This window comes from Hippopotamus amphibius, chromosome 10, assembly GCF_030028045.1.
Source record: "Hippopotamus amphibius kiboko isolate mHipAmp2 chromosome 10, mHipAmp2.hap2, whole genome shotgun sequence".
NCBI lineage: Eukaryota > Metazoa > Chordata > Mammalia > Artiodactyla > Hippopotamidae > Hippopotamus > Hippopotamus amphibius.
The window spans coordinates 50,831,619-50,847,205 of NC_080195.1; the positions used below are offsets into that span (position 1 = coordinate 50,831,619).

The 15,587-nt window shown below is 37.3% G+C and overlaps 1 protein-coding gene across 7 annotated transcripts in view; it reads left to right on the top strand.

Moving 5' to 3' along the window:
• The window catches only part of GOLGB1 (golgin B1), a 76,411-nt gene that overhangs the window by 28,663 nt on the left and 32,161 nt on the right, over window positions 1–15,587 (top strand). For all 7 annotated transcript variants that reach the window (XM_057696473.1, XM_057696474.1, XM_057696475.1 and 4 more), the window contains 4 exons: window positions 688–1,090; window positions 2,474–2,589; window positions 11,412–11,526; window positions 14,087–14,160. In XM_057696473.1, the coding sequence (XP_057552456.1) occupies window positions 688–1,090; window positions 2,474–2,589; window positions 11,412–11,526; window positions 14,087–14,160 (708 nt within the window). The remainder of the gene's footprint in view (window positions 1–687; window positions 1,091–2,473; window positions 2,590–11,411; window positions 11,527–14,086; window positions 14,161–15,587) is intronic.

Genomic DNA, 15,587 nt, shown 5'->3' on the forward strand with positions numbered 1-15,587 from the left:
CTGCTAGAGAAAGTCATCTCCTTTCTTCTTAATTTTCAACTCTCCTTGAGAAGGGCTGTCTTTCTTGCATAGAAGCATGTTCCCGTATCTCCATACCCTGACCCTGAGTCTCCTCTCTGGCTATCATCAGCCAGTCAGGTTCAGTCCCAGTTGTGCTACTTACAGGATAGGTACTATGGAGGTAGTTACATATGTGTGACTTTATGGTAAATTTCCCTTCTCTGCTCCTTTTAATACCTTATGAGTATCTCTCTTACGGCCTCTAATATTTTATATTATAATGATCTGTTTGTGTGACTCTCCCACTAAACTCTGAGTTCCTTGAGGGCAGGGACTGGATCCATTTATTCATTCATTTATGCAGTATTTATTGAGTACCCTGTACCCAGTATGCCACATATTATGCTAGGTGCTGGAGAACAGTGATGGTGAAACAGGCACAGTCTCTTCACTTATTGAACTGATTTTGTATAGAGAGACACATAAGTGAAAAGATAAGACAAATAAATATATATGTGAATACAAACTGTCAGAAGTATCAAGAAGCAAAAACAGAGGGTCTTATGCAATTGTAGGTTTGGTCCTGAGTGTCTAGGCCCGGGCTTCACGTAGAAGAGGCTCTTCACTGTGCTTATTGAAGTGAACGAATGAATTTATGGTTCATGAGGCTTTGTCTTTTTTCCTTAGATTCTCTCTCAGCAGTTACAGCAGATGGAAGCTGAGCAGAGTACTTTAAGGAGCACTATAGAAACAGAAAGACAGGACTCCAAGATTCTTATGGAAAAGATGGAACTTGAAGTGGCAGAGAGAAAGCTGTCTTTCCACAACCTGCAGGAGGAAATGCATCATCTTCTGGAACAGCTGGAGCAGGCGGGTCAAGCCCGGGCCAAACTGCAGTCCCAGTACAGTGCTTTGGAGCAGAAGCACAACACAGAAATGGAAGAGAAGACCTCTCACATTTTGAGCCTTGAAAAGACTGAACAGGAGCTGCACTCTGCCTGTGATGCCCTAAAGGATCAAAATTCAAAGCTTCTCCAAGATAAGAATGAAGAGGCAGCTCATTCAGCCCAAGTCATTCAGCAGCTGGAAGGTCAGTATTTGATTGCTTTTGAAGCCCATTTGTCTGGCACCTAAGTGGCTCCTACTTAAATTTCAGGGATCTCTTAATGACATCATTTGCTTAAACCAACTGAATCAGTAGAAGGATTAATAAAGATGTCTCTTCTGAACTCTGTGTTGCATTTCTCCCATCTGACTGAGGTTATAATCTGGCTTAATATAATTATTATTACAGTACTAAAAACTATTGCTAGTAATATGTCAGATATTAAAAAGAATGCTATATGAAACATGACTGTGGTCTGAAGGATTCACTGACTGAAATGAGAATTTGAATTAATTTGTGAAAAACTCAGGCCAGACTAGTTGTGAAGGTAAGGAGTCATCCTTAATTCTAAAGATGGATCTGAAAGCTTTTTTTTTTTTTTTTAATTCTTTGACAAACATTTATTTATTTATTTAAATTTTTTGGGCTGCTTTGGGTTTTTGTTTGCTGCCTGCGGGCTTTCTCTAGTTGTGGCGAGTGGGGGATACTCTTCATTGCAGTGTACACGCTTCTCATTGTGGTGGCTTCTCTTGTTGAGGCACATGGACTTCAGTAGTTGTGGTGCTCAGGCTCTAGGGCACAAGGGCCTCAGTAGTTGTGGCGCGTGGGCTCTGGAGCGCAGGCTCAGTAGTTATGGTGCACGGGCTTAGTTGCTCTGCAGCATGTGGGATCTTCTTGGAGCAGGGATCAAACCTGTGTCCCGTGCATTGGCAGGCAGATTCTTAACCACTGCACCACTTGGGAAGTCCCCTGAATGCTTTTCTTACAGGTGAAAATTTTTAAAGAAGACTTTTATCCTTTAAGGAGGTTTAAAGAAAACTTATTTTTTTTAAAAAATGTGTTATTATTAAAGTAATACATGCCTCTAATTTAGTTTAATTCTAATAGGTTGGCACACAGGAAAGATTTTAGAAAGCACTAACTTGAAGATTTGTATTGAAGAGAGCTGAACATTAACCAGAAAGCCTTGAGGGGCATTACAGTGGGAACACGAGCCTGCTGTTCTCCTAACTGAACGATGTTCATATTTAAAACTGTGCTGTAGAATCTCAGCAGGATTTATAATGCTTACGTGGAGAGTGAAGAAAATAAAAAACAGGCATTTTCAAAGGGGAAAGGAAAAATGACTTTTTAAAAAAATGCTTAGGCCTGTTTTGTTTTACCTTTGAAGGAGGCTTACTGAGATGTCCTTTGGTCCTTGAGAGCATTTAAACAGTTTTTAAAAATGTTGTCATTAGCATCATAATTTTAATTAAGATAACTGAGCTAGAGTAAACAGCATATGGGGTATCCCTAGAAGATAATAACTCACTAAGTTTCATCCTTGAGGCAAAGATCATTTCAGTTTACTTATTTTCTTTTCCTTAGATCAACTCCAACAAAAATCCAAAGAAATTAACCAATTTCTAAATGAGCCAATGCTGCTAAAACATGAAACAGCATCGCAGACTTCTTTGCCAGATGTTTCTAATGAGGGCACACAGGTAATTAAATATGTACTTCTTATGAATATGATCGATTTGTCTTTGCTGTATCTATACTTGGGTGTTCTAATAGAATTTATTCCAGAAAGCAGTATAAGCCTTCTGTCTTTTCTGCCTGATAAAATGCTTTTTTGGAGGCAGTTCCATTTGAAAGGAGTCATGAAAGACATCAGTGTCCCAAAAATGAATAATAAGAAAAAAGTAGACAGTGAGCACCGTGACCTCAGGAGCCTTCCTAATTCTAAGGTCTTAGAACCTTGTATTGGAGATGAGTCATTAATTTTAATCTTATAATCAGTTTTCCCAGTTGAGAAGTCAGTTTTGTTTTTGGTAGGCTGAGATTTGATCAGGTTTAAAGTATACAATTCTGTCTAACCAAATTTAAAAGTCTGTTATAGAAATCACAGTGCTCACATTAATCAGCAGTAAAAACTTTAATTGCCTGTTGATTGGCCAGTATATTCTCTTTGCGTTCTATAAAAAATCTCTGGGGAGCTAGATTTTAATCACTAGAAGGCTGCTTATTTATTGAGCTTGAATATCAGTACAAGGAAAGGTAGTTTGATGATCTTAGTTAGCTAGTGTCAAGCAGGGATAACTGGATTAATTCATCTCCATTATAAGATTTTACCCTTCCAAACTGACAGATATATTGGTCAGTAGAGTCCCATAGTTCCTGGGCAGTACTGTGCACTGATAAAAATTTTTGCTTCCTGGCTTTTGGCATCTAGGCTTTCCAATATCTTCTTTTCTCCCTTTCTCAACTTTTCCTCCAATGTTTTGTTGAGACATTTTTCAATAACTCTAAAAAATTAAAAGAATTTTATGGTGAACACCTGCACACATACCATCTAAATTCTATCAATATTTACTATATTTGCTTTATTGTATACATATCCATTTATCCATCTACCAATTCATCTTAATTTTTTGTACTTTTCACAGTAAGTTGTGGACATCAGTACATTTTTCTCTAAATATTTCAGCATGCATATCATTGACTAGATTTTAATGTTTGTTTATAGTTCTTTTTCTTTTGAAGTGAAATTTACAAAACATGAAATGTACAAGTATTAAGTGTACCATTCATTGAGTTTTATCAAATGCGTTACCCAAATCCCTATCAAGATATGTCACCCTACAAAGAACCTTATTACTCCCTCCCAGAGATGAACCGGTATTCTGTTTTTTCATCGTAGATTAATTTTGCATGCTTTATATCCTATAAATGTAATCATACATTTGTGTTCTTTTGTATAAAGCTTCTTTCACTCAGCATATTTTGAGATTCATTTATATTATTGCATATATCATAATTTATTCTTTTATATTGCTGAGAAGTATTCCACTTTATAAATGTACTGCATTTCCTTTTGCATGATTGTGCTATAATTTCTTTTTGATAGATACTTGGGTTTTTTATGCTTTGGCTATTATGAATTAAGCTGCTGTGGACATTCTTGTACAAGTATTTGTGCGGACATATGTTTTCTTTAACTTCATTAAATGCTAGTTGAGGAATTTCTGGACCATAGAGTAAGAATATACTTAGCTATATAGGGAAATGCTGGATCTTTTTCCAAAGTGGTTATATTATTTATACTCTTGCCTAAAATATATGAGAGTTCTAGTTGCTCTACATCTTCTCTAAGGTTTGGTATTGTCAATTTTTAAAACTTTAGCCATTCTAGTGGGTGTGTAGTGGTAGGTCATCGTGGTTTCAATTTGTATTTCCCTGATGACAGATGACATTGAACATGTTTACTTGAGATTCTTGGACATTTATATATCTTCTTTTGGTGGAGTATCTGTTCAAGTCATTTCCTCATTTTAAATGAGCTTTTTGCCTATTTATCAAGTTGTAGTGATTCTTTATGCATCCTGAATGCCAATTTATTATCAGGCATGTTTGGTGAATATTTTCTCCCATGCTGTGGCTTGCTTCTTATTAATTTTCTTCATGATGTCCTTTAATTAGCAGACATTTAAAATTTTGATAAAGTCTATTATTTACCAGTTTTTTTTCTGGTTATAATTTTCTTTGTCCTGTGTGTGAAACCTTTGCTTAACCCCAAGTCATGAAGATATAATCTTATGTTTCTTCCACAAGCTATATAGATTTAGCTTTCAGTTAAGTCTCTGAAACTCAATAAATTTTTATGTATGGTGTAAGATAAGAGTCAAGGTTTATTTTTTTTCCTATATGGATATCCAATTGTCTTAGCACCATTTCTTGAAAAGACTTTATTTTCCTCCTTGGATTGCTTTAGTACCTCTGTTGAAAACAAATGATTAACAGGTCCATTTTTGAGCTTCCTATTCTATTGATCTGTCAGTTCTTATGCCTGTATCACATTTGTTTTTTCAGGCAAGGCTTCATTTGGGCCCCTACTACAGTGGTGGGAGGTGGGGGGTGGGGGGCAGGGCTGAGCAAGAACAAGTAACAGGTTCTCTTGCTCCCTGAGTCGGGGTGAGCTTGTTCCTTATATGGGGTGAGGGTAGGGGTGTGTCCAGGGGTGGCTGGAGGGGTGGCTTAGGTGGTTTGCCCACCTCTTAGGTGGTGGTGTGTGTAAAGAGTATGCTCAGTACCCTGCTTTTGTTCCCAGTACTCTGCTCCAGGCTCTTCAAAACTAGCAGTTGTTTTTTTTTTTTTTTTGGTCTTTTTATATCTTTTGGGTCCAGAATTTGCCCCAACTGCAGCATGCACACAGTTATTTTTAGTCCCGTATAGTTTCTTCATACTTTGTTGCCTGAGGAGACCTTTGTCCAGGTGCAAGCACTGCAGCAAAGGGTCTCAGGTCACATCTTGTCTCACCCCCAGCCCCCAAGAGACTCTACACCCTTATTCTTATGGGGTAAGGGGCTGAAGGTCTCTTCTTCTGAAACTTCTTCCTACTGGAAGAAGACCCTGGCCTACCCTAGAGGTATAGAAGTCCCTCGCTGACTGTCCCAAGGATCTGTAGGGACCTGGGCCACTTTCTGCTGGAATGGACTGAATACCTTGAGCCATCACGAGCCTTACTTCAAACTGTTGGAGGCTAGAAGACACAAACTCCGTCAAAAGATTAAACATACGAGGGCTGAAAAGGAGAAGAACAACAATAGCCATTAAAGGGTCTAGAAAGGGAAGGAACCAAGTTAACTTTGGGAGGGCTTTCTTAACTGTTGACCAGACAGGGGAGGCAGTGTTGCCCCTGCCAAGAAGCCATTTTGGTCGGGCGCAGGGTTAAAGTTTAACATGTTTCTCTATTTTTAGAATGGAAGGTCTGGACCTGTTGTTCCCAGGTCTCCTTCTTGGACAGAAAAGCCTTAGTCACAGGTTTACTACAATAGAGAAGACAACAGAGTACTAGACAAAATATAGCGTAAATTAGTATGACTGAAAAGAAGGGTTATGAGGAAATAAAAACCTCCTGCCAGGAAGTTTTTTATACCTTGTGGTATCCAAGAGAACAAACTAGAGAACCAGCTTTCAGTTTCCCCACCCATATTGAATAGCTAGGATTGGTGGTTAATTGTCTGCTGAAGCCAGGTGGTTTGTTGTCAAAATTTCTCAGTGTTGGTTTCTACCTGGTATGGGCATCAGGGCTGTTTTCTTTGCCTCCTGATCTGCCTTGTTGTCCCCTTGCGTAATTTGAGAATTTTCCTTTTGGTGCCCATAGCAGTGAATGACTGCCACTAGTTTTGGTTTTTGAGTGCTTCTATGAGATGTAAAATCTCAGCCCCATATGTTACAGTAGAATTTTTTGCATTTAAAAGTCCTGTTTCTTTCCAGATAGCTGCATGGGCATATAAAACAAGGAAGGCATATTTTGAGTCTGTATATATATTTATAATTTTCCTCCCCCCCAAAGTTAAGGCTTAAGCTAGGACTATTAGCTGAGCCCTCTGGACTGAGGTGTTACGTGGCAAAGATTTTGCTTCTGTAACACAATAAGCACTCACAGTAGCATACCCTGCCTTCTTGACTCCGTCTTTAATGAAACCACTGCCATCAGTAAAGCATTCTTTCTCAGGGTTTTCTACAGCCTGGTCTGTTACATCGCCTACAGGAGTAAACCCGGTCAAGGGTTTCAAGTCAGGAATGTGTTAGTTCTGGGCCTTCAGTAGACATTAGTGTAGCCAGGTTGAGGGTGTGGCACATTTTGAGAGTTCGTTCTGGGGGAATCGAGGAGTAAAGCCTGGTGCTTATTAAGGCAGCCTCCAGTTAGCCAGTGGTGGCCTTTAATTTCCAGAATCCCCTGTACTTGATGAGGGGTCTGGACTGCCAGTGGCTGTCCAGACGTAAGCTTGTTAGTCTTCCATGAATAAATCAGTGGAAGCTACCGCCCGGAGGCAGCCAGGCCAACCTTGAACCACGGAATCTAGTTGTTTGGAAAAATAGCCTATAGGCTGAGCAACTTCTCCTAGCTTTTGTACAAGGACCCCCAGGACTGTTCCCTGTTTTTCAGCTATGTACAAGATAAATGGCTTTTTTAAACTGGAGAGACCCAGAGCAAGAGCTCTGGTGAGGGCCTGTTTGATATTATTAAAAGCCCTTTCTTGTTCCCCAGTCTGAAGTGATAGCTTTGTATCTGGGCCTTCAGTAGCTTCATATAGAGGCTTAGCCATTAGTCTGAATCCTGGAATCCAAATTCTGCAAAATCTTGCCATTCCTAAGAAAGTAGAGATTTTTTTGTTGTTGCTGTTGTTGTTGTCTTTGGGGCATTTAGGCCTAATATAGCTTCTTTTCTATCTGGAGATAACTGTTTGCTTCCCGGGTTTATGATATGTCCCAGATATTTAACTTGTTGCTTTGAGATTTGTGCTTTTTTCTGGAAGATCCTGTAACCATGGGTCCCAAGGAAATTAAGGACTTCAATGGTATTCAGATCTGAGGCCTCCATGGTGGGACTGCATATTAATATGTCATGTACATACTGTAGAATGGCCCCTTCTTTTAGGTGTATTTCCCTTAGTTCTTTTCCTAGGTCTGGGGCGAGCAAGTGTGGGCTGTCCCAAAACCCCTGAAGCAATACTGTCCAGGTATATTGTTGCATTTGGCCACGTGGGGGTTAGTCCACTCAAAGGCAAACAGATACTGAGATGAGGGGTGAACTGGAATGCAAAAGAAGGCATCCTTGAGGTCAAGCATAGTAAACCACTTGGCATCTCCAGGAATCTGTACTGATATAAGGATTGGCCATAATGGATTGTATAGGGACCACTGCATCATTTACTGCTCTAAGGTCTTGTACCATTTGATATTCCCCATTTACTTGTTGATGGACAAACTTGGATAGTTGATAGTTTTGGGCTATTACAAATAAAGCTTCTATGAATATTCTTTTACAAATCTTTGTTTAGATCTGTGGTTTTTTTTACTCTCAGTAAATACCTAGAAGTGAACTATCTGGATCATATGGGAGGTTTTAAGACATTGCTAGACAGCTTTCCAAAATGCTGTTACCATTTTCTGTTCCCACCAGCAGTGTATGAGAGTTCCAGGGATAAACCTCACTTGGTAGTGATATATCATCCTTATACTTTCTTGGATTCATTTGCTAAAATTTTGTTTTAAAGTGTTTTTTTTTTAATTAATTATTTTTATTGGTTGTGTTGGGTCTTTGCTGTGCACAGGCTTTCTGTAGTTGCAGAGAGCAGGGGCTACTCTTCATTGTGGTGCACCGGCTTCTCATTGTGGTGGCTTCTCTTGTTGCAGAGCACGGGCTCTAGACACGCAGGCTTCAGTAGTTGCGGGAGTGTGGGCTCATCATTAGTTGTGGCTCGCGGGCTCTAGAGCACAGGCTCAGTAGTTGTGGCACACAGGCTTAGTTGCTCCGGGCATGTGGGATCTTCCCAGACCAGGGATCGGACCCGTGTCCCCAGCTTTGGCAGGCAGATTCTTAACCACTGTGCTACCAGGGAAGCTCTGTTTTAAAGTTGTATATCTGTGTTCATGAGGAATATTTGTCTGTAATTTTCTGTAATGTATTTTTCTGGTTTTGCTCTATGAATAATGCTGGCCTTTTAGAATGAATTGGGAAGTATTCTTTCCTTTTTACTTTTTTGGAAGGATTTTGTGTAGACTTGGTATTTTTTTTTTCCTTAAATGTTTTGTGAAAATTCACCAGTGAAGCTGTCTATTCTTGGAGTTTTCTTTGTGGAAGCATTTGCCTGTACAAATTTTATTTGTTTCATAACTATTTGGCTTTTTAGGTTATCTCTTTCTTCTTGAGTGAGCTTTGATGTTTTATATCTTTTAGGGGATTTGTCCATATAAAGTGTCAAATTTATAGGCAAAAAGTTGTTCATGATAGTCTCTAATTGTTGTTTTAAGATGTATAGAATCTGTAGTGATGTTACCTCTCCCATTTCTAGTATTGGTAATTTGTGTTTCCTTTCTCACACAGGTTAGACGGTCCAGAGGTTTATTAACTTTACTGATCTCAAAACCAGCTTTGGCTTCATTGATTCTGTCTTGTTTTCTGTTTCCTATTTTATTGATTTCTACTTTGATCTTTATTATTTCTTTTCTTCTGTTTACTTTGGACTGGATTTCCCCATTTCTTAGTTTCTTAAGGTGAAAGCTGAGGCCATTAGTTTGAGATCTTTCTTATTCTATATTTAATATAGGCATTTGGCATTATAAATTCCTCCCTAAAATCTACTTTAGCAGCGTCCCACAAATTCTGTTGTATTTTCATTTTCACTCAGTTCGAAATACTAATTTCCTTTTGATTTCTTATTTGGCCCCTGGTTATTTAGTTTCCAGATATTTGGGGGCAGTATGTCTAGAGGTCTTTCTGTTATTGATTTTTATTTTAATTCCATTGTGATCAGAGCACATACTTTATATGACTTGACTCTTTTAGAATTGATTGAGACTTGTTTTATGGCCCAGAATATTGTCTATTTTGGTGAATGTTCCATATGTACTTGAAAATAATGTGTAGTGTGCTGTTGTCTTCTGGAATGTTCTATAAATGCCAATCATGTAAAGTTTGTTGATAGTGTTATTTAAGTGTACTATATCCTTCCTGCTTTTCTGCCCATTTGTTCTCTCAGTTACTGAAAGGAGTATTGAAGTCCCATATTATAGTTGTGGATTTATTTACAATTCTATCAGTCTTTACACCATGTATTTTCAAGTTGTTGTTATTGGGGGTTTAAACATTTAGGATGTTTATGTCTTCTTGATTAAGTGACACATCAATATTATGAAATGAACTTCTTTATCCCTGGTGGCATTCTTTGCTGTGAGATGTACTTTTGTCTGATATTAATATAGTTATTCCACTTTTATTTTGAGTAGTATTAGCATGGTATATCTTTTTTCACTCTTTTATTTGTGTCTTTATATTTAAAGCTTATATGCAGCAGAGACTTTGAACCTACTTCTTAACCAATCTGTCAATCTCTGCCTTTTACTTGGAGTGTTCAGACCATTTCTATTCATGCTGTCATTGATATTGTTTTAAGTTTCTCACCTTGCTATGTGTTTTCCATTTTCCCAACTGTTGTCTTTTACTTTTTTACTTTTCCATCCTTTTAAAAAATTGATTGTTTTTTATGATTCTGTTTTTCTCCCTTTTCTGTTTATTAGCTATAATTATTTTGTTATGCTAGTGACTACATTAGTGATCATAGTCTGCATTTTAATCACAGTTTCCTATGTATAATATTGTGCTACTTCATGTATAGAATAAAAACCTTACAATTATATACTTGCATTTCTTCACTCTTGGGATTTATATTATTATTTTAGTTATACACATATTGTAAACAAAAAATACAAAAATATAACATAAACAAAAATTTTTATTTTTGTTTATTCAGTTATCTTTTAGGAAATTCGAATAATAAGAAAATAAATCTTAAATACTGTTGCGGTTACCATTTCTGGTACTTTTCTTTAGGGTAGATCAAGAGTTAGCAGTCTTTTTCTGCAAAGGGTCAAACGGTAAATATTTTAGGCTTTTAGGCCATAACTTTATTTATAAAAACAGGTGGAAGGCTCCAAATTTTGCCAAACTCTGACACAGTTTCATATTTCCATCTGGTTTCATTTTCCTTCTGCCTAAAGGACTCCCTTTAATGTGTGTGTGCTCTCAGGAGCATGCAAGTCTGCTGGTGATGGGTTCTTACAGCTCTTGCATGTTTGAAGACATCTTTCTCTCGCTTTCAGTACTTTAAGGCTATTACTCTACTGTCTTTTTTCTTGCATTTTGTTTTTGACAAGAAATCTACTGTTGTTCTTGTCTTCTTTTTTTTTTTTTTTTCCTGGTTGCTCTTAGGATTTTATCCCTGATTTTGAGCACTTGGGTTATGATGTTCCTTCGCATAGTTTTCTTCATGTTTCTTGTCCTTGGAGTTTTTGCCTTTTGAATCTCTGTGTTTATACTTTTCATCAGTTTGGAAAATTTTCTGCCATTAATTAGTCAAATATTTTTTCTGACCCTCTCCCTTCCTTTGGAGACTCCAATCACATATATATTAGATTACTTGAAGTTTTTCCAGAACTCACAATGCACTTTTAATTTTTTGGATTGTGAAAATGTTCTCTCTTGTGCGATGGATTTGGGATTTCTCTCTTTGTAATCCAGGCTTCAGTCTTAAATTCAAAAGCCAGTGTACTGGAAATTTGTGTGAAAGATTCTCTCTTTTTATCTTCAGATGAAAAGCATTACTTTGAAGGTTACCTAGGCAGATAAGTAGTTATTTTTAAAGTATTTTCATGGTTGGAGAACTTTTAGAAGACAAAAATTCCAGAGGCCGACTGGGCATTAGTACAAGAGTTTTGCACTGGAGAATCATTAATTTGTTGTCTTTCTACAATTTAGGCAGTCACTGAGGAGAGTGTTGCCTTTTTGCAGAAGAGAGTGGTAGAACTAGAGAATGAAAAGGGAGCCTTGCTCTTTAATTCTATAGAGCTGGAGGAGCTGAAAGCTGAGAATGGTACGTATAAATGAAAACCATAATTCTCTGACTTCTTAATCCATAAGAGCCTCTACTTTTATCACTATATGTGTATAATGTGTAGATTCTCTGAATCTGGGGTAATAAGGATCTTAGACAGCACAGCTGGTAGTTATTGAAGTTAGGATTAATACACATTAAACAATCCCAGCACAATACCAGTGCTTACATAAGCATAACAGTTTGCACTATGGGCTATAATTGCTACAGGAGATCTGTATTATATTCATTTTGGAGTGGTCAAGGAATCTTCTCAGAAGTATGGCTTGAATTGGACCTTAATAAGACAATGAATTTTTAAACAGGCAGAATAAGGAGAGAAAGGACTTTCCCAGTAATAAATTTGTGATAAGGTGACAGAGATCAGTGTAAATAAAGGTTCAGAGGTGGAAACCATTTTGGTCTTTGCTCATGCTATATACTGTTTAGACCCTTATCCCTTTTCTTTAGCCTGGCTAATTCCTGCTTATCTTTCAGTCCTGAACTAGGGTATTATCTTTTTCAGGAAATCGATCCTAATCTCCCAAAGTTGGGTTGAATGCATTTTTGTGCTTCTGAATTGCATTCCTTTAACATTGTATTAAGATCATCTATTTATATTTTTATATCTTATACTATAAGCTCTTCAGAGATAAAGTATAAGCTCTTCAAGGGCAGGGGCCATTTTTTTTTCTTCATTTTTTGCTTTACCAGGAATTAGAATAGTACCTGGCAAGTGAGTGGCTGCTAAATAAAGTTTTGTTGGATTGGACTAAATTTAGCACTTTATTCTGTTGGACTGTGTATGAACAGTTAGTAAGAATGAAGATATACCTTCTTCCATTTGTCACCTGCTTCATAAGGACCTTGTAGTTTTAGTAATTTGTAATTTATAATGTTTTACTTATCTATTTTATCCTGGAGTAACTGACTACCATGCTTTATCTTTAAGAGTGAGAATGAATACCAAGTAAAGTTTGTACCATTTCCTAAAGTCTATAGCCAATATTTCCAACATAACCATTTTACAGTTCTACTTAGCTATAAACTAGGGATCATATACTTTTATTAAACTAATCCCACCATTGCTAATAAAGAAAGAACACCACAAATTCAGCTCATTATTCAGCCCACTCAAACCACTTCTTTGAGACCTTATCCATGATGCTTATTTTGCAGTTTTGCAAGCAGTCCCTGTCACTTTCATGTAGCTCACGGTGGTTTAGAGGTTACGTAAGTTCCATTCTCTGTTCTTTCCTTCAGGGGTCACTGGCCGTAAGGTTTTCTGTATTAGTTTAGGTTAGCTTTGCTTTATGAGTCATGTTCTATTAAACTCACCTTTTGTGCTTCCATTTCTACTACTGTGCTCCTTCCTCAAATAATCATGTGAAATGTCTGAACATATTATATACAGTCTTGAATTCATTTATTTCATGAATGTTCATTCATTCAGCAAATATCTATGGTGCCTTTCCTATGTACCAGGCACTAATCTAGTTGCTAAGGATACTGCTCTGAACATATTAGAGGACATGACAGACCATAAACATGTGTATACATAAAATTTCAGAGAGTGATAAGTATTAGGATAAAAATAGAACAGGCTACTGCAGGTGTGCCTGGGGGAGAAGAAAGTAGCATCAGAGTGGTACTCTGGTAGGTCACTCTGAACACTTGATACCTGAATGATGAAAAGGGGACAGCCATGCAAAAAGAGGCTGAGCAAGTCATATTCCAAGTGGAGAAGAGCAGTGCAAACACCCTGAAGTATGAATAAATTTGATATGTTTGCAGACAGAAAGAAGGCCAGTGTTCTTGGGAGTACAGTGAACAAAAAAGGGGCAGTACAAGCAGAGGAGTTTTTAGAATAAGTGGGGTCACATCATGTAGGTCATGTAAGATATTTGGATGTAGTGTAAAAATATGCTTTTTGTTTGTTTAGTATATTTGTCTTAGTGTCTCAGAAAGAGTATAAACTTCTTGGGAGCTTATTAATACTCAATATTAATGGGACATGGGGTCGAACCCAGGAGACTGAATTCTGATCCCAGCTCTATGAACTAGCTGTAGGTCATGTTGAGGAGATTGGATAGCTCCCTTCTAGTGCTAAAATTTGATGTCCTTATGAACATATGTGGAAGAATGTTGAAGACATTATAAGTGCTGTATTAATGCATGAGGTAGTATGAACACAGAAGGATTATACATAAATTAAGTTAAATTTATTGCCCTAGAAGTCCCAAATTATGCCACAGAAATAGCTGCTTTTTGTCATATGCTCTGGCTTTTTTTCCCCTCCTTTAAAAGCCTTCCACTATTTATTATACTTCACTCAGGTTAATTATTAACACCTGGTACCATTCTATCTTATATCTCATCTTATCTTCTTTTGCCACTTCTTTATTTTAATAAAATAGGCATTTTATCTCCCCCAAACTATTTTGTTTGTCCTTTCCTCTTGGTTATTTCATGCATCTCAAAAAGTGTCACACACAATCATACCTGTTTTCTCAAACACTCTGCCTTTATCTTCTAAGGATATTTATTTTGTGACTTTCAGAAAAACTGTCCTCTCGGATTACTCTCCTGGAGGCTCAGAAAAGAACTGGAGAGGCAGATAGAGAAGTCAGTGAGGTAAGTGATGCGTTCTTAAAATACTCAGAATATAAGGTCAATCAGGGGGAGGTAGTTTCAAACCTAAGCTTTTCTTCAGTTTTCTAATGTTAATAAAGAATTACATTACCTAGAAAGTGAGACTTAAGAGAGTCGTGATGGTTATTATTTCTCATTTACTCTCATTTGTTTCTAAATGTTTGGAATTTTTTTGTCCTGAACCAGTGCAGGTACAGTGGCGCTTACTTGAGATTTGATAACCTGTCTTTCATGCTGGGTTTTCATCAATCACAACTTCCTTGCCCGTCTCAGAAGGGTTCCTCAGTGAAGAGATTAGATGAAGTGTCTCTATTCTCCCCCCAAAACCCCTTCCCCAGTTGGCATAGTTTCAATTAGGATTATATTAAAAAGGGTATCTTCAGAGAATGGTGCTTTTTATAACCTAAAAATTACTATAGGAAATGTGCGATTGCTCAATATTCTGCTGATTTAAGATTATTGTTAGCGGCATTGTGTTCGCTTGTCCTTACAATCAAGAAGTCAGTGAGGGACTCATAAACGGCCTTGAGGAATAATGTAAGTTCTTAACAACAGTGTCTGCTTACTTATTGTATTAGAGTTCTCTGGAGAAACAGAATGAACAGGAAGTGTGTATATAGAGAGAGACTTATTTTAAGGAATTGGCTCATGTAATTGTGAAGGCTGGCAAATCCAAAATTGCAAGGTAGGGTAGCACACTGGAGACCCAGGGAAAAGTTGCAGCTTGAATCTGAAGCTAGTCTGCAGGCAGAATTTTTTCTTTTTGGAGGAAGGTGGTCTTTTTTTGGTTATTGCCTTCAACTGATTAGATGAAGCACACCCACATTATGGAAAGAAATCTGCTTTACTCAGAGTCTACTGATTTAAATCTTAGTGTCATCTAAAAATACCTTAACAGAAACATTTGGAATAACGTTTGACCAAGTACCTGAGTAGTGTGGGCTAGCCAAGTTGACACATGAAATTAACCTCCACATTATATTCAGTACTTTTTCATGGGGCCACTGATGTTCTGATCACAAAATTGTAAAAAGTGGGCTAAATTTTGAAAATAATAGCACTTTATGGTTACTGACAAATTATGAGAGTTGAGTAGTGAAAATGAATCTTGTTCGGCCAAGGAGATGCTTAATGTTTTGAGATGCTTAGCAATAGTGTCTAGTGAAAACGAGAGCTCAAAAAAGAACAGGTAAGAAATATGAGAATCTGTTAAGAAAAAGGAAAACAAAACAGCCAGAAGGGAGAACAAATAAACAGGTAACAATGGAAAAGAAAGGGGGAAAAAAACACAAAGAAATTGTAAAAGTTTTCTGGTTTCTGCCCTCTCGTTATGGGATAACATTGATTTTTTTTTTTTTAAATGAAGCCAATGGTTAATTGAACTCTGTTGATAGTGTAGGGAGCAGCAG